This window comes from Acomys russatus, chromosome 2 (assembly GCF_903995435.1).
Source record: "Acomys russatus chromosome 2, mAcoRus1.1, whole genome shotgun sequence".
NCBI lineage: Eukaryota > Metazoa > Chordata > Mammalia > Rodentia > Muridae > Acomys > Acomys russatus.
The window spans coordinates 89,128,032-89,147,298 of NC_067138.1; the positions used below are offsets into that span (position 1 = coordinate 89,128,032).

Sequence of the window (19,267 nt, forward strand, 5' to 3'; positions counted from 1 at the left end):
GTATGTGCAGTGCCAGAAGAGGCCAGAAGAAGGCATGAGATCCTCTGGAATGAGTTACAGATGGTTGTGAGCTGCCACATGGGTGTTGGGAACCAAACCCAGGTCCTCTGTTAGGGTAGCTGGTGTTCTTAACCTCCTGGGTCATCCCTGCAGCTGGTGTGCTTAACCTGCTGAGTCATCCCTGCAGCTGGTGTGCTTAACCTGCTGAGTCATCCCTGCAGCTGGTGTGCTTAACCTGCTGAGTCATCCCTGCAGCTGGTGTGCTTAACCTGCTGAGTCATCCCTGCAGCTGGTGTGCTTAACCTCCTGGGTCATCCCTGCAGCTGGTGTGCTTAACCTGCTGAGTCATCCCTGCAGCTGATGTGCTTAACCTGCTGAGTCATCCCTGCAGCTGGTGTGCTTAACCTGCTGAGTCATCCCTACAGCTGGTGTGCTTAACCTGCTGAGTCATCCCTGCAGCTGGTGTGCTTAACCTGCTGAGTCATCCCTGCAGCTGGTGTGCTTAACCTGCTGAGTCATCCCTGCAGCTGGTGTGCTTAACCTGCTGAGTCATCCCTACAGCTGGTGTGCTTAACCTGCTGAGTCATCTCTGCAGCTGGTGTGCTTAACCTGCTGAGTCATCCCTGCAGGCCCAGCAGCTATTATGATCATTCCTGTCAACTACCCACAAAGCTCCTATCACAGGGAAAGAGATTTTCTCAACCACTACTACTCCTCCCTGTTCTTTAAAAGCCTTCATTTTCATATTCAGAAGTAGCTGAAAAGACACATCATTTCTAGTCTGGAGTCTAAGATGTTTCACTCTGCTACAATTCCAATAAAAATCAGCTTTCCTCTCATTGCCGTGTTACTCCCACTGGCAGTCTCTGAAAATTAGATTCTAATGTTGTACGTATCCGTAACATTTGCTTAAAAAAGCATTTCCCATATTTCTCATAATAGAAAATTTTAAAAAATCACGAGAAAGGAACTCTCTATAATTGCAGCCTAGTCTAACATCTTACCACTCAGATTTGACCATGACAACAGTTCTAGCTACCAGCATGCTGCCTTCCTCCACTGAAATTTCAGGCAGGAGCACCTTATCTGGCACTGGGTTACTCTCCTGGGCCAGAAAGCATGTGCCTTTGTGAATACAAAGCTTTAGGATTATGCATGTGCAGAAAAGTTATGCTTCAGACTAACTCAGCACTCTTCGGCCATGTCTGGATTTAATGGCTCAATGAAGCTTACAGAAAAAAATGAGAACCTAAGACAGGCTTTGTAACTGTTACCCCAAACATGATGCCTCTTACAGGCAGGAGTGGGGACATTGACTCAGATGTGCCCTGAGAATCCTGTCTCTAAAGTAACCTGCAAAGATTTGTTATAACTGTCAAAATTAGAGAAAAAAAACTAGAAATTTGAAAAATCAAGGAACAAAATTCAAAGTACCTATATTGTTGATTAGAGGTAAACCATTTCCAACTTTAGCATATAACTCATTTTATATAACATAAATCTTTTTTATTCTAAATTATTCCATGGTTCATATGGCTATGAACTAACTACTATTTTCACTTAGCATCTGGTCACAAATACAATGTACTATATGTCATTATAATAACAATATATAATTGTTTAATCAATTAATACACATACAAGACATTTTGTGGCAGCTTTATGAGATAAAGTAAGAACAATAAGTGTTGATTTCACCTTCATATAGGCATGTTGTAATCTAATTTACTCTACAGTTATTTTCACATTTTTTATCTTAGAAGTGCCATTACTTTGAATTTTTATGTCAGTTTGATCATATCCCTAATTATGTCTTTGAAACAGATGTCCAAGAATGAAGGCACTCTGCCAAAAAAAAAAAAAAAAAAAAAAAACCCAAAAAGTCTAAAGTGGTCTTTTCCCCCCTGGCTGGTAAGGATTGAAGCCAGGGTCTCACCCCTGCTCAGAATATGCTGTCTCTGAGCCATACTCCAGGCCTCAAGATGGCTTTAGCTGATGACCGTCTAACTAGTGCATGTTACCGTAAGTTACAATCACTTGGCCAATGGGAGGGAGCGGCGGGCATCAGTTACTTTGCTGTTTGTCTGCTTGCTCCCTGCTCAGCAGATACTTGCCTATCCAGAAGGGCTTTCTTCCACTGGTCGCCCATAGCCACTGCATATGTCTCCTGGAGAGTACGGTCACAAGGTTTCCCTGGTACCTGCACATACACACAGGGAAATAAAAGGATCGGCATCAGGGAGTTGACATTGCTGCTCATATGATGTGCATAACAGAAATAAAGAGAAAATTAGTAAATATGTAGAAAAAGCTTTTCAAGGTTGTTAACACTAGCTTTGAGGGGCTCTGGGGTAGAGGATGGGCAACAGCAGGGAAAGTGCCATGATGACATATAGATACGTAGATTATATATAGATATATATAGATATATATGGGCTCTATTTACATCACAGTTCGGTATAATTAGAAGATCTTTTCTTAATTAACAACTGTCTGCTTATAAAGATTAATTAGAGGCCAGGAGTGGTGATGCACACCTTTAATCCCAGCACTCGGAAGGCAGAGGCAGGTGGATCACTGTGAGTTCGAGGCCAGTCTGGTCTACAAAGCCAAGGCTAACACAGAGAGACCCTGTCTCCACCTGCCCCAGATTAATTAGATTAATTACTTAATATCAAAATATTATGAAGACTATCATCCTCTTTCTCCCTCCTTCTTGGAGACAGAGTCTCATGTAACTCAGGCCAGCTCCAAACTCCACACATAGCTTGAACTTCTCCTACAGAAAAAAAATGTTAGCTGGTATGAATTTGACAGTTACCCATTTAATTTGATCAGTAAGTTACCTCAATTTTATTCCCAGATAAAATGACTTAAAGTCCAGCTTTTGGTCTGGGTGTGTTTACTCAAATAACCCCATCCATTTTACAGACTCTTCCTGTCAGCACACACAGCTTCCCCCTCAAAATAGAATTCTCTATGAATTACACTGAGGCGCACTGAATTATCCCTATAAGCAGCATCCTATTGTTCGACTGCTCCATCAGAGCTTATTTAAAGCTCTTTAAAAATGCTGTGATAAGAACAAGTAGGATATTTTCTTCTTGAAAAGAAAAGAAAGGGGTTCAAAGAAGAAAGCATCCATAACATATGCCTCTATCATCACAGCACACTGTGCTTTGTAGATGTGCAGTTATCTCACTTAAGAAAACAAAGTAGGAACTGGAAATGGTAAGGACTTGTGAGATTGCCCAGTGGGTAATGCCATGCCTAACAGCTTCCAGCTTGGGACCCACGTCATGGAAGGAGGGAACCAGCTCTCTTCTAAATTGTCCTCTGACTTCCATATGTGTACCATGGCACTCATGTACCACAAGCCCCATAAATGAAGGAAGAAGAAATGCAATTTTAACGATATGAAGTCAAATGACAAGAAAATAAAGTCACAATGATTGTCTTGCCTGATCAGAATTTGTTGACACAAAGACAGGTTGAAAATGAAATAGCAGCACGTGGAGAGTTACACAACTGCCGAACTGAACTTTATTCACTTTTGCCTGTGTCTTTCCAAACTTCACATCTGTTTCTCTTACCTATTATATATAGTAGGTATAATTTGTTTCTAAATGATTTTTCCCATCACTAACACAGGGTTTTGCTGTCTGTAATTCAACGGTGCCTCACAGGCCTTCCGAGATCTGTAAGACTGCTAGAGAGCTTCAGGCTGCTGCATTCAGGATTTAGGACTTGGTTTTGAACCCTTTATTTACTGCTGGCTTGCGTCTGACAGTCAGTCACAGCAGCTACAATGAGACACCTCCTCATATTCAGTGTGAGCATCCTGTGTACTCTGGGATTGGGACACACAGTATTTGACTTGTGTTAAATGGGCCTGGGGTAGCTCATCACTGTGGAGTGCTACACTTAGAATGGGAAAGGCAGGATCCATTTCCTGCCTAGCCCCTCTGTCTCTTCTCTGGTAATTTTCTTACTGATCACCAGGATGGATATAGGAGATTTATTCCCAGATACTTAGCATCTCCCTGCTCGAAAATTTGTTAAAAAATTATCTTTAAAACAGACTTTACAAAATGCCTTTTAGGGCTTAAATATAGTTCTAGTTTTCAATTTAACTCTTCAAAAAGCAAGAAATACTCTGCCTTACTTGTACCAAAAACCAGGCAGAAAAATAGCTGTGTCTCACCTAGGCAAGGTATTAAAGCAATAATTCAGAAAACAAATGTTTTGGCATGTGAATGGTGGTTTTAAGTTAAAAAAAATTCTTGTTCATTTGGCTCAATACTTATAAAATATGGTAGATACTATCTGTATAGACATGTATGTTTATAGATATAAAATTGAAATATAATAGGTACCATCTACAAGTGAAAACCCTTTGAAAACTCTAAAATGTGAAGGCTTTCAATGTTCAGTATTAGAAACAGAAGCTTTACTTTTTCTGGCTACAAAAATAAACATCTACTTCTTCAAAAGATTTTTGCATAAGTACCAATATTTCAGGGCAACTCTTTAAGGATAGGCCAGCAGGGGTTCCAGACGCTCCTGTGGGCCGGGGAAATGGCAGCATAGATAATGATCTATAATAATAGAATTACCAAATGTACAATGACTGCCTTAGGAAACGAGCAGATGAGATTACAATATGTAAATTCAAGAAATGCCTAATCTAGCAGTCTGGCTCCTTTGGGTTAGGAAAATAATAAAACACCAATGGGGAGGCAAAGAGATGGGAGATAAAGATTGAGTTGAGTTAGTAATCTGATGAGAGACAGGGGACAACACACAATTTACTGTTCTCATTGAAACATGGGCATTGTAATGACCCTCTGGAAATTAAAAAAAAAAAAAAAAAAATCAGACACATACCAGGGAGAGGCCAAGGAAACAGCACAGTATAAAATAGCAGTCCCTCAAGGCCAATCAAAACACATTCTATATATGTACTAATTCTAACAGTGGAATCTAAAGGCATCTACTAAAATAGCTAATGATAAAGCAAAGCTTCAAATTACAGAATGTAAATGTGTGATTTAAACTTCACAAAGGGGGACTGGCAATCCCTAGAGGAATACCCATTTTCAAGCCAACAAGACTGATGAGCAAGATAAAGGTGAAGGAAGCAGGAGACCCAGGCATGGCGGAAGCATGCTGAATGGCAGAAGAGTAGCTGGGGTTCAGACACAAGCTGTGCTGGAGAGGAGGCCTTATACCCCCAAACGCTCCTCCTGGAATCACATTTGTTTAAATCTCCCAGTGTTCCTTTAAAAATTGACTGCCGCCAGTGTGTACATCTCTAGTTATTTTCCTTGCCCTTCTGAAAGTAAATACATGCCGAAGAACCATGCAAAGGCAGTCAAATAAAATATTTAATATTCCAACGAAAATTGGAAGTGTAGATGTTTCTAGTGATACTTGAAGTGTCACATTACCTTACACCCCCTAGACCATCAAAGAGGACATTTGATAAACTGTGTAGTTTCCCTGTCAATAAAGTGACTATTATGTGCAACTTGAGTTTATTTTATTGCTAGCTGGTTGCTTCCTAACATGTTCCTAAGACAATTTTTTGAGAACAAGTGTACTAAGTAGCTTGGAAATAATTTGAACAATGGCAGTTCTGAAGCTCTTATGAAGTCATGTTTGATCTGAGAACTGTAATCACTCGGCTGTGCTCCCTGGAATCACAGAGGAGATGGACATTTTCAGGATTAAAAAAAAATCCTCCATTTACAGTACTTCCAAATGTCAATCATGTTCATCTATATGTAGTCAACAGATACTGCTGTAAACTCACGTTTATGGCCAAAGGGATTCTTAATCAGAGTTATAGTAATATATGAACTCAGTAAGTGCTAAATCTGGGCATTTAAATTCATTAACATCTATATTCTTCCTACTCGTGCTTTTAAAAAAAATATTTTATGTGCATTGGTGTTGTGCCTGCATGGAACTGGAGTTACATACAACTGTGAGCTGCCATATGGGAGCTGGGAACTGAACTCAGGTCCTCTAGAAGAGGAGAAAGTGCTCTTAACCACTGAGCCATCATCACTCCAGCCCCAACAGCCACATTTTTAATAGAGCTTTATGAGAAAGATTATCTGAGAAAGAGAATATCTGAAGTCTACGACATCACCGGTGTAAAATGCATCTTACTGTGTAAGATAGCTGTATTGACCTATGGCATCTATTCTCTAATGAATGAGGAATTAGTTATTTGGCTGTGAGAGCAATACTAAAGAACAGTATTTGAAGGTGTGGTCTTGTCTAGACTTACTTTATTCCAGTAGAAAAAGTTAAAACTTGAATCTAAAAGTTCAAAACTTGATTACACTTTTGGGTTTTCCCTGAAAGGGTTACTTGAATTTAATTTTAAATTTTTATTTTTTTCCTGTGAGAGAAATACAAGACTTTAAAATACATGATTTTTGAAGGCTTGTGTTAAGATTTGCCTAACACAAAGTTAAAATAGACACACTTGTCGGTGCATATGTGGTGAGAAATCCCTTACACTTTGGAGCTCTTTGGGGAGTGTAATGGAAAAGTCCTTTCTCTTTCCTTGCTTAGAAGACTATGAGCAACTGATTTTGCTTCCTTATTCCTGTCTTAAAATTTGCAGATTGTGGATATTGCTACTGGCTTCCCTCATAGAAGTGGTGGGTTTCAAATTAGTTATATCTATATGACAGAATTCTGTAAACATACAATAGGAAAGTAAGGTGTCATTGGTGAGACAGCACACAGAAGTGGGTCACACTAGTCCAGGTCAGGGTGATGGTACTCAACCTCAAATTGCAGACAAAGTCTTAGGTTCATGAGGAAGAAAGCAGGCCTTTAATTTCAGCCTTGTGTTTATGATGGATATGAGTAAACCAGACAGTATTAACAGAACTATGAAGGAACGATCTGTAATTAGAAGGCTACAAACCACTAAAAGCTAGCTATATAAAATGTATCAATACAATCAAAATTTTAAAAGGTATTGGGTGATTAACAGGAAGGCATCAGCAGTACTACTCTAAGTGAGCAGTATTTTATAAAAAGGATTTTAGCAACAAAAAATTAGAAGACCATGATTTCAGAATCGAGAATAGAAATAAACATTGGAATAAAAAAACCACCTGGCTACCTTTTACCAACATCTTTGTATGGATGCAAAGACAATTCCCAGTGCATGCTACCTTTATTTTCTCACAGTATTAATCATCCGTGAGAGTCTTAGCCGTAGCTCAGTAGTAGTTTGTGTGAACAGAATTTATCAAGCTCTAGATTTCCTCTCCAACACAATAAAAGCAAACACGTTCAGAAAGAAAAGTAAAAAGTAACCCTGAGTGTTTGGGAGAAGCACAATCAATAAAGCAACTGCTCTACACGCGTGAGGACGTGAGTGTGGATTCCCAGGTCCACACACAAACTGCCTTGAATCCTTGTGCTGGGAAGATGGAGAGACAGGCGAGTCCTCTGTGTTCACTGGCCAGCGAGAATCAGTGACCTTGGGGTTCAGTGGCAGACCATATCTGAAGAGACTAAGGAAGCAACTGAGGACGAAACCTAACATTGACCTCTAACCTCCAGAGGCACACACAAACAGTTCCTACCCTCACCCCAACCCACACACAAATAAAGTCATTAGCTTCTTTTAAAGTAACCCTGAAAGCTTACTGAGGACTGATTTACTGGGGACTTGCTGCATCCTTTGGGATTCACTGGAAGAAAAGGAAGTCACTGGTTAGGCTCTAACTAAGCCCTGAGAGGCAGCCACAGTTAAGTGGGAGATGAACTAATGAAGCAAGTTGGGAAATTCTGTTCTGTTTGTCTACATTTCACCAAGAAATCCCCATACTATGACCTTGACAACCTCCACTGCAGGGTAATATCCACTGCCCTTCCTCCTGCCAATAATGTCCCTCTCCTTTTGCTAGTATCTTTCGCCTGGAGAGCCCAGACAGCTTCCAGGTCAACATCCCAGATCTCCTAAGGAATGAAAGAGCAAGAGAACTATCACTGCTCCAGCCTGCCATGCCCTAGATCAGCGATCTCAACTTGTAGGTCATGACCCCTTTTGGGGATCAAATGACTCTTTCACAGGGGTCACCTAATACTATCTTTATATCAGATATTTACAACACGGTTCATAATAGTAGCAAAATTACAGTTATTATGTAGCAACAAAAATAATTTTATGGTTAGGGGTCACTGCAACATGAGAAACTATATTAAGGGTTCGCAGCACTAGGAAGGTTAAGAACTACTTCTTTACATGAACTACAGATAGACATATCTGGTTGTCTTAATAAAAGGGTGTATTATTTATTCTTCAGCACATAGCATTGTGGCAACAACTCTATATTTAAACAGCACTAATTTTAAAAGTGCCAAATAATGGATTTATAGTACATTACCAACTTACCAACAATACCCCCAAAGGTACTTACTAACCTCTATCATGACTCTATGTACAGTTAAAATATAAAATATAACAGTGACAAAATATGTGGTTGACTTTTCTAGGTTTTAAATACTTTATTATCTTTTTTTTTTTTTTTTTTTAACCCAAAAGAAAAGATGAGTGTGGTAGCATAGCCCTACAATCTCTGGTATTCAGGAGGCTGAGGCAGGAGAGTTGAACCCGTGATATAAGGTCCTGCCTGGGCAACACAGTGAGACTTTGTCTCAAAACATAAAACAAAACAAAAACCCAACTAGGTAAGTTTACAAATAATGCAGAAATCATTAAGTATTTAATCTGATAGATTTTGACAAAGGTATTGTGCCACATAATAACTATGCAGACTAAGACACAGAACCTCCTCATCCCTTCCACTAGAACGGTTCTGGGTGTTGTTTCCAGTCCTCTCACAGTCTGTAGGTGAAACCCTTGATTATTACAGAGTATAGACTAGATTCTCCCACATATATATGTGAAATTGTGTAATTTATATTCTATTGTGTAAGGCTACATACATTCTTTATGTTCTTTATGTGGAATTTACCCACATTGTTGGATGTTTCAGAGGTTCAGTCTACAGATATATAAATGTATTATCTCATTGATTGAGAAAATAGTCAGCACTTTTATAAGTCATAACAAAAATGGCCCAAATTATTATCATTTATTATGAATAAATTTGTAAAACTCTCTTGTGCTTCCTAGCATATGTCTAATCTCTTGGTGAAGTATTCAGGTACAGAATTACTAAATCATAGGGTACACAGCTTTATTAACAACTGTCCAAGGTGGACAGATCACTGCATATAACAGTCCATGAGAATTATCTTTGTTCTATACCCTTGTCAACACTAGTCTTGTAATTTTATGCTTTTTAAAAGTCATTTAGTGAGTGGAAAGTGTTTTCATCTTGACTTACCCTGTCTCTAATGACACTGAGAACCTACTGTGTGTTTATTCTTGTGAGATCTCTAAGTCACTTATAAAATGTTGTTAGAGTCGTCTAATATGACATGTGTGCATTGATGTGCACATACTTCTTACTACATGTGTGGGAAGGGCAGAGGTCAGCTTTGTGCAGTGGGCTCTTGCCTTCCAGCTTTACCTGCTGAGCCACCTTGTCAGTCTCATTTGCTGTTATTTCAGTTATTTTTTTGTTATTAATTTGTGGGAGCTTTATCTCCTCTTCAAGACCTTTATCAGATGCGTGATTTTAAGAACAGCTTTTCCTGAATGTGGCTTACCCTTTCATTTTCTTAATGGTGTCTTTAGATGAACATACCCTTTTAAATTTGATAAAGTACAAGATATGATCAATATTAACTAGAAATTACTCTAGTCTCAATTCCAACAAGAACGTATATTAGTGTAATTGCATTGTTGGAATAATATCCAGGTTATCAAATAAAAAGGTTGGTCAATGATTGCTACATAAGCATTTTTAAAGTCCGTATGGATCAGATGAATTTTTTATTATCATTATCTGACCACAAGTCATCTTTTATTGAATATTACCCAATAAGCCTTTGTTCTGCTTGCCTGGCTTTATGGGCATCAAGGCTTTCTACACTGCCAGAGGCTAGATGCCAAAGCCTTTCATTACCAGATATTTTAAAATCAATGCACATGGATGTCTATTATTTGAAGGGGGCAAAAGAGAAAATATCAGACCCTACAGTGCTGCTGACTCAGGAAAGTTCTTTGGCTTTTTTTTAAAAGATGGAGCTAAAAAGGAAACAGAAGAGAATGTGGCACTAGTACAGCCATAACAGAAAAAGGTCTTAGCAGACAGAATTATCAAAGCGAGTCACAAATCTGTTCCAAACTACGACCTCCCCTTAGGCTCCTTAGACAAAGGTGGACAGACATTAGACATGTAATACTTATTCAATGGCTGCTGCAGGCCTACAGTTCCATGTGAAAGTAAAGAAAACATCAGGCACATGTGACACGGGGTTCCTTACTGTTCTCTGCAAGCTCGGGCGGCAGTGGTCCAGGTGCCTTTCTGCCAGGTGATCACAGAGTGACAGTAGCCTGAGTGAAGATGCCATCCAGCTGGGCAGGATTTGTCCTTGAGGCCCTGCAAAAACAGTTGTCTGTGTTCACATGCGAATGGACTTGATAACATGGGATCTGCCTCACAGTAGAAGCTGTGTGTGCCCTCACTCCTGTGGAGCAGGGGCATCCCTCACTGCAATTCCCCATTTGAGAGAGAAATTATCATGATCTACAGATAGCCCCGCCACAGTCAGAGTGGTTCCATTTTATACCACTGACATTTTGATAATTAAACAAAATTGACTGACTTAATACTATATTTTGGATCTTCTTATTGTTGTTCTGTTCTGTTTTGTTTTGTTTTCCTGAGACGGGGTTTCCCCGTGGTGTTCTGGAACTCAGTCTATAGACCAAGCTGACCTCAAGCTCAGAGATTCACTGGTTCTGCTGAAATAAAAGGCAGGTGCCACCACCTGGCTTTGTATTTTGGATCTTTAAAAAAAAAGTCACCTTGGAGCATTTTCCCCTCATGGCTTTCCAGGTATAAGAAGAAAAGACATAGCATAAGTTGAGAGTCACATGTTGTATTGTTCTGTAAGCTCATCACAGGGCACACTGCCACTAAAGCTGCTGAGCCACTCAGATAGTGTCCCACCTTGCTATGGGGACTCCAGGCTTTCCAGGTGATCCCATCACATTGATACAATCTGTCGGTTTTTTCTTCAAAATGAAAGAGTCCCTTTAATTCCACAGAGCAGTTCTTTGGAAACAAGGGCAGCAGACCCTGCAGGGAAGAGCAGCAGTTTAGGACTGACTTAATGTGAGTTGACAACACAATTTCCTTCTTTGGGTCTTCCTCTACAGGGCAGCATCTGTGTCAAGTAAATATCCCCAAACCTCGGGTCCATTTTGTGAACTAAGTGTGTTTATGGTTCAGGAAATAGTTTGCTAGAAGGCAAGCAGGAAAGAAAAAACATTTTCATACCTGTCTGGGAAAGTGTGAGTCGGCTGTGGATTCTACCTTACCAACTAGAGGCAGCACTGCCACCTTGATTGGCTTTGGTGGCTGGCTAAGGATGGGTATTTTGGCCTTCTGTTTGTGAGCTGAGAAACCGTCACCCTCTAGTTTCAAGGAAACTAAGCCATGATACTTGAGGAAAAAAAAAAGAGGAAAAATAAGCACTGAGTTAGCAAACAAAACTTTTTTTTTCTAATAATGAGCATTTCAAAGGCTGTATCAAAGAAAAGAGACAAAAGGATTTTTCTTGATCACCCAGTCTTCTAAAACAAACTTTAGGGAAACAAAGCTTCAGACAAGTAGACAAAGAGAAAAGATATACTAATCTCACTACTGTGAAAACATCCACGAACACAAGACATTCAGCAGTCTCTATGCTTACATTGTAGATGGTGTCTGTTCCATTTTTACAAACAGAGGATGGGAGGACCTGAAATCAACAAAGGACAGTATGTATGCAGAGCTGACTTAAAAAGCAACTAGCACTGTAAATTCTGGTAAGGCTCTGTAATAATTGAAATTTTTAAAGTATATTTCATGAGATTTTTTTCATGCCAAGTTCAATAAATTTTGTTAAGCTATCGTGTCTAACCACAGCTTGCTGTTGTGCTAACGTCTGCATCCACTGTCCTGGCTGGGCCAAGAAGCACTCTAGTTTTCAGTGCGTCTACAGTATGGAAGGATTCAGGAAAACACTACACACACACACACACACACACACACACACACACACACACACACGAGTGTGCCTCATTGGAGTCATAGCTGTCACACCCAAGGAGGGTGTCACTTAAATGTGTGTCTGTCCTAGGCTCACTGATTACTCCCTATCTGTTGGCCATAGAAGGAGCCAAAGCAGCATTCACACGGCTGAATGACTGCTCCTACCACTTCACTTGGCACAGTTATCAGGGTGGGTCAACACAGCGATATTTGGACATAAAAGGCAACTGCATGACTCCACAAAGAACTCAGTACAGGAATCCGAACAGTTCTGCACTGTCTCAAATACTTATCACTAAGTCCCCACACATCCACTCCCAGAACGTCCCCATCCTTACTGATTTGCCGTTCCCATGGGTCCTCATCCTCCTTTGAGAGAGGTCTGTGAGCTCAAAGCCCTGAAGGGCATCTCCATTGGTGAAAGATGGAGGGGGCCTCCTTTCCAGATGAGGAAAACCAGCAGTGGTGAGTGAGGATGACCCTGAGGGCAGCGGATGCCAAGTGCCCTTCCCCCATGTGCTGTGCTTGCTTTGGTTGAAGGGATTTGAAGGATGGCAACGTCCTGGAGGCATGCAAGATGGCAGGTGATCAGTATACCACACAAACACATAAGTGATGGCATTGACACCGTTTCTGGAACAGCTTGTCATTAAACCTAGACGGATGAATTTCCCACCAGATGTTGCCTTTTCCCCATTTGCCAGGAACTCCTTCTCTCTTCATCAGTTTCCACCTGGGAAAGCAGTATCCTTCTGCACATGGATGGGGTGATTATAAAGCCATGAAATCTGTCCCACAAATCATAGACGAAAATCATCGTCATGGTTTTATAATCATTCCAGACACTTAGGAAACCGGCTTGCTTCCCTCCTTCTGCGATCCTCATCAACACCGAAGGTTTGTTCACCCATCAAGCAACCCCCTAGCCCCCCCCAGCGCCCTCCACCCCACACTTTGAAAGCATTCAGTTTTCCTCTAATCTTCTAGAGGTAGAAACTGGAATTGTTTTAAAGATATCATGTCATTAAGCAGAATCTTTAAAAAGCTGCAATCAACTCTAACAGGACAAAACCCAAGAAAATCTTAAGGGAGCAGCTTCTATTTGAAACCTGGACCATCAGTGTTTCTGCGAAGGCACAAAAACAAATCAAGCAAACAAATGAGGCCAGCGAGCTACATCAGCAGGTGAAGGTGCTCCCCACCAATGGTGATCACCAGCGTCCAGGCCTGGCAGCCCACACAATAGAAGAAAACAGATTCCTACAGGTTGTTCTCTGAGCTCCCCACACACACCGGAAGTAAAAGAACAATTACAACCCTCAGCTAACAAGGAAACAAAAACAACCTACCCACAGAACCTGTCTGGATATTTACTTTAGTTTTAGCAACACTGTGATTCAAGCACAGAGCCTTTCACAGGCTAAGCAAGCACTCTGCCACTGAGCTACGTTCCCAGCCCAGGACACTTTTGTATTTTTGAATATTTCACACACTTTATGTGACCAAACATTCAGAAGCACACGCGGTGGGGAGAAAAGTGGGATGAGAGACGTCATGGAAAGGTGTGGGTATACAAAGCAAAGGAGACAGCACCCACTTTTACTTGAGGGGGAGCGAGGAGACAATAGATCACAGGTAAGAAAAATGCAGGCCACAAGGCATGACGAGCACAAAAAATAACAGCTGAATGTGGCGTGTCACACCAGACACATAAAGCGTCATGTAGATAAGGATCCAGAAGCAGAGAGACGTTGGCAGAACAACACCTCAGAGCGCCATGGGCTTCGCTTTTTATTTTATTTGCAAGTTGCTCTAGCAGACCAGTCCCAGAACTGTTTGGCTTCTGCGTCGCCAAGTCATTCATTAGTATTCTCCAGCTGCCCCTGAGTCCCCGGCCAGCTGCATCTTCACATCTATTTTTCTCCAATCCCTTCCCTTCTTAGAATTTTCCTGGTCACACTACAGTGGGGGGCTCACGTTTTAGGCACTGAGAGCTCCCTTTAATGGAGGAAGAAGATAATTACAGCCCTGAGAACTCAGGGGGAAAATAATTGTCGATAGATTCTCACCAACATTGTTTCCCCCTTGGTGAGAACAAAAAAAAAAAAAAAAAAAAAAAAAAAAGCAACCAGGGCACTAACTTGTTGCTTTCCTGCAGCCATTGCTCTTAGCAGGGGGAAAACCGCGAGAAACACAAACTAGAATAAAGAGACCAGAGTCCTGACGGAGGTGGCTTTCTTGACAAGAAATTACGCATTTTGATTTGGAGGTGTTATCAAGCACGTTGGCTGCTGTAAGCCAGCAGCCATGGCGCCAGGACCGCTCCTGATTTCAAGGCGAGGATCAAAAGAGTACCTCCTTTTGAGTCCAAAATTTTCACTGCAGCTTTTGTCTTTGTGCCAAGAACGGCATTCACAGGGGAGTTCAGAATTACTTCAAAGACCTCCTCCTCCTCCTCTAATCCGTCATAGGTAATTGCTATATTCCACGTCTTCGTTGACATTCCTACAAGAAGTAAACATTTTAATTACTCTTTAATTGCTATTTCAATCACCTAGGTGTCAGAGAAATATATTAATTAACATGTCTACAGCTAGACTGCAGTAGCCCAAGTGAGCTTTTGTACTGCCACTAACTCACGGAGGCCCTGCTGTTCTCCCAAATAATATAAAAAGACGGCATTTGTTCCTGGACAATGATGATCGGCCTTCAATGCAAACACTGTAACAAAAAGTAAGCTGTATTACACAGGGGGAGAAAAATAAAAAGGCTAGTACACAAAAATCCCAAACAGAATTTTTCTCCCAACCCATCCCCTCTGTGCGTTAGAATATATAGTTACTACAATCTGAAAATCCTAATGGTTGCAAGAATCTTAGGCTCCTGCAGCAGACAGAAGTGATTACTGGACGGTACTTCAGGCCCTCACAGAACCCCTGAAGCGAGTCCTTTCCACTGACGGCTGCGTGCATCAGCCGCCGTCCCTGCAGCTCTTCTGGCCCATGGCTGGTTTTTCTGATGGTGCAATGCTCAGCAGTTGGATACTCTCCTAGAGAGAATGTAAGGGCCGGGGACTGTAGACACAGAGTGGTCCAGCCACTCTTTTCCCCTTTCTGTTTCTGTCATGGAGTGCAATCAAGTTCACTTCACATAATCTTCCAAACTTAACACAAGATGTTATTCACTGTGTTATCCCAGCCAATCTGTTCCATCGGGATGAAAGGCAAAGCAAAGTTAGAGACACTGAGTATTCAGGCTGGAAGCCTCTTCTGCAACAGTCTACTCTTCAGCAGTTTCTATGATGGGATCTGTAGGGCATCTTCCTGGATTTACTTAGAAGGGAAGGTGAGGGCAGAGTTAAGCAAGGTGAAGGCTTTTTGATTGGGGGCGGGGGCGGGGGGGAGAACCACTAAGATAGGGGACAAAGGGCAGTAAGTTTACAGGTTAGCCTCTAGGGCAAAGTCTGAAAGTCTGTCCTGCCTCCCCTGCCTAAGGGTGCTTTCTCGCCAGTAAGTCTTTCTCTATAAGGCCGTTAAACACCATTTCCCAGGCTTCCCTTCTGAATAGTGACCTTTTTTGTTTTTTGCTTGCAGATTGACACGACTCTAACTTTGTCATCCGCATGACAGTCACCTTCTTGAAAGTAGGTCTCATATAGATTTTATAATTGAATCAGCATATCATTAATCCCTATAGCATCCAATGGAAAGCTAGTATAATGACAAGAAAATCAAAGGGGTTTCAGTCAGTACAAAAAGAGTGGCTTTTCTGATTATTTTTTTTTTTTTTTTTTTTGATTTGTGTTTGGTTGGCTAGGTAGATATGGGACCCAAGAATTCCGTATCCTTTCTTTGTATATACTAGAAAGTCAAATAACTATTAAAAGCTATATGTAATTAGCTGACAAAATATGCAAAATGGAGTATGTGCAGTCGGTGCCTGCAGGACCACGTACACAGATCCGAATGGCATGTGTACACCAGATGCCTGTAGGATCCACATACACAGATTTGGAGAGAGGGAATGAAAAGCAATCTAAGGAAGTTTACAAAGTTGAGGTTTGGGGTCAGGGGGATAGAAAATAGATCAGCTGGATGGAGAAAGTCCTATCTGGGAAAAGGAGGCCACTGGCTGTAAGTAAATTCTGTACCTGCACTACAGAGAACGTGGACACCAGGTGGCCAGACTCAGGCTTTAGACAATGGTTATGGGGAAAGACATCACTGACGTTCTGAAAGTGACTGCTTCAACAAGTTGCATTTGAGAGTGTCTGTGTGAAGGTTGGGTACCCGGAGACTATGGGACTTTGGAGGCAGCTGTGGAAATTAGAAAACCATGAAAAGAGGTGAACAATGAAAACAGTTAGTATTGAGAGAACTGTGCTGATCACCAAGCACCATAATTTTAAGGACAATTTACATCAAAGTCCAATACCCAGAACCTATTTCCATGCCTCCAACAGTTGTCCTCCTGTTTGAAGATTTATTTTAGAAAAAAAAAAAAAAAAATAGTATCACTTCTACACAAACAAACAGAAGCCAAAAAGGCCTTCAAAGTTTTTGCTGGATCTTTGGAACAAAACCAAATGGTTGAAAGAGCTCTCCTCTGAGTTCTGCTAAGGGATTCTGATTCGCTGACCTACATTTCAACTTGGCTTCAAGCCTCCCAGGTGTGAGGGTCACCATCTTAGGCTGAGGAGTGGGGTTTTCACTGCTGTAGTGTGCTCCCATGCTTCCTCTGCTTTCCAGAGGCAACATGGTCCTTAACTCCCTGAGATATACCTGGGCTTTCAAAAGGCTTGAGCCACCCTTTGCCCTGTTTCCAGAAAACAAGATACAGAATGTGAAATATGAAGGGCTGTGCAAACACACCCCACTTTATAGAGAGAACAAACTCCTGGCTATTTTCCTACAAAGCAGATTTCTCTGTTGAGAGACATCGTCTCAATATTTTTTAGGAAATGCCAAATTAGAGAGCTGTTCCTTTGAAAAACATTTTGACTTTTTCAGAATGATGAAGATTTGATTAAGAATGCATCAACTCTTTCAGGGGCCCGTATTTTAAAGGAAAGCACTCATTCTCCGGAGAGTATTTGCATAAACACTTAAGCGCTTCAAGACAGTCACAACAGCTGAATGCACTCTCAGGATTCCTGTTTGCAAAGTTCGGTAAAGTGCTACAAGGCAAGCAAGCCTTCACCCCACCCCACCCCAGTCAGAGTTCGCCAGTCTCAGAGCACCCCAGGCACTGGATGGCCCCCTCTGTCTCGCTGGAGTCAGGAAAGCTGATATTTCCAGAGAAGTGAATAGATTGCTTCTGGCAGAAGTGATAGGGTGGAGCTGGGGACATCTAAAAGAGGCAAAGATTTACAGTATGAAAGTATATAAACATTTATAGGACCTGTGGATGTGGGGAATTTTTTAATTCTCTAAAGCAAGGATTCATAATATAAAATTATTTCTGGCTTAATGAATTCCAAAATCATGAGCAGCCAAGCATGTGGCTTTTTCTTAAAAAAATGTATAAAATATGCTGATATTATTTTTCAATGTATAAACAATCTTTAAAATCCCAAGACCATTTGGAGCCCCCCAGAAGTCATTAGTAGCTATCAAAACAGCATGCAAACTCTTCTAGACAAACAGGCATTCGTCTTATGCAGTGGAATCTCCAAGAGATAAATTTCCAAGTCTCCCCTAGTGTGATACATTCTAGTTCCTCTCAACCCAAACAGAGTGCCTGGTGTGCTGCTGAAAACCCAACTTGCAACAAACAGCTATGAATAATAAGAAGGACATATGGCAAAAATGATTGACTTTCAAACGAGTCCTTTAAAGCACAACAACAAAAGGAACATTAACCCTTTTGTGGTAGAGTTGAGGATGGAAGAATGCTCAGAGGCCTGAGGAGAACAGCAATGATGTCGTCAGCCTAGAAAACCAACTCACCCAAGTTAGGGACTTTGTTATAAGCTTAATTGTAGCCCTCACAGCTTATGTTGGGAGGCCTTCTTAACTGCCAGGACCTCACAATGGGACCATATTTGTACATGGGGTAATGGCATGAGTAATGAGTTAGAAAGAGGTCATAGTGGAAGAGGGTAGCACCTTAAGCTAAGCTCACTTGGGTCCTTATGACGAGGCAGAACGTATCTACAGGGAGAGCATCATGTGAAGGCAAAGACAAGGACTGCGGTGACATAGCAAGAGCCAAGGCCACCAAAGGTTGTCAGCAAAGCACAAAAGGCACAAAAGAAGGTGACAGAATGATTTTCCCTCGCTAACACACAGGTTGGTCTTGGGTTGAACAGCCTCTAAAACTGCAAGTCAATGTTTAAAACTATCCAATTGGTGACACTTCATTATGGAAAAGCAATATAATCTTTACGTGTTATGTTTCTTCTTGTGAACAGCACAAAGACATTCCTCTCCTAACACTAAAATCTTCCGTTCAAGGGTGGGGACGATATTCAGTCATTTGAGTGTCTAGTGAGCTTACACTTGGTAGAGAGCCATCAGGGTACAAGACATCCCTGCAGCAAAGTACAAAGCAGCAAGTCTGGCTACTTCGCTAGTGTTTTTCCATTTGTCCTTGGATGAGGGACCCAGGTCCTTTACAGAGCATAGAGAACAAGGGAGAACCATGCAGAACAAGGAGGCAGTTGCGCCCATCCACAGGAGAGCCTGGGAGGGCAGTGTCCTGCCTCCTGGCTTTAAGGCAGACTTCCCCAGAAGTAAGAGGTGCTTTTGTATGAGTGCAGTCTGCCTTTCTCCTCCTCCTCTTCCCCTAGGAAGTCTTCTAGCACTTTCTTTACGCAGAACAATGGCTTTTGTGTTGGGTTCCAAAGTTCTATTGGCAAATACTTTCATGTCTATATGTTACAGACAACATAACATCTTCAGGAAAAGACAGTACACTTTCATGTTTTACCTTTTGGTGCCTAGCAAAATTTTCCACAGATTTAAATCAAAGTAAGTGCTATTCAATGAAATAGTCATTTACCCTGGAAGCAAATTATGTCAACTTATTCCAAAAGAGATAATTGTGAAACCCTTTTT

The 19,267-nt window shown here is 41.3% G+C and overlaps 1 protein-coding gene across 1 annotated transcript in view; it reads right to left on the reverse strand.

The window, feature by feature from the left end:
* Positions 1 to 19,267, reverse strand: part of Frem1 (FRAS1 related extracellular matrix 1) — a 139,230-nt gene that overhangs the window by 1,805 nt on the left and 118,158 nt on the right. The window contains exons 30-36 of the mRNA XM_051156676.1: positions 14,565 to 14,714; positions 12,548 to 12,771; positions 11,869 to 11,916; positions 11,454 to 11,618; positions 11,124 to 11,252; positions 10,435 to 10,550; positions 2,115 to 2,200 (exon numbers count right to left, since the gene is read on the reverse strand). Of these exons, the coding sequence (XP_051012633.1) occupies positions 2,115 to 2,200; positions 10,435 to 10,550; positions 11,124 to 11,252; positions 11,454 to 11,618; positions 11,869 to 11,916; positions 12,548 to 12,771; positions 14,565 to 14,714 (918 nt within the window). The remainder of the gene's footprint in view (positions 1 to 2,114; positions 2,201 to 10,434; positions 10,551 to 11,123; positions 11,253 to 11,453; positions 11,619 to 11,868; positions 11,917 to 12,547; positions 12,772 to 14,564; positions 14,715 to 19,267) is intronic.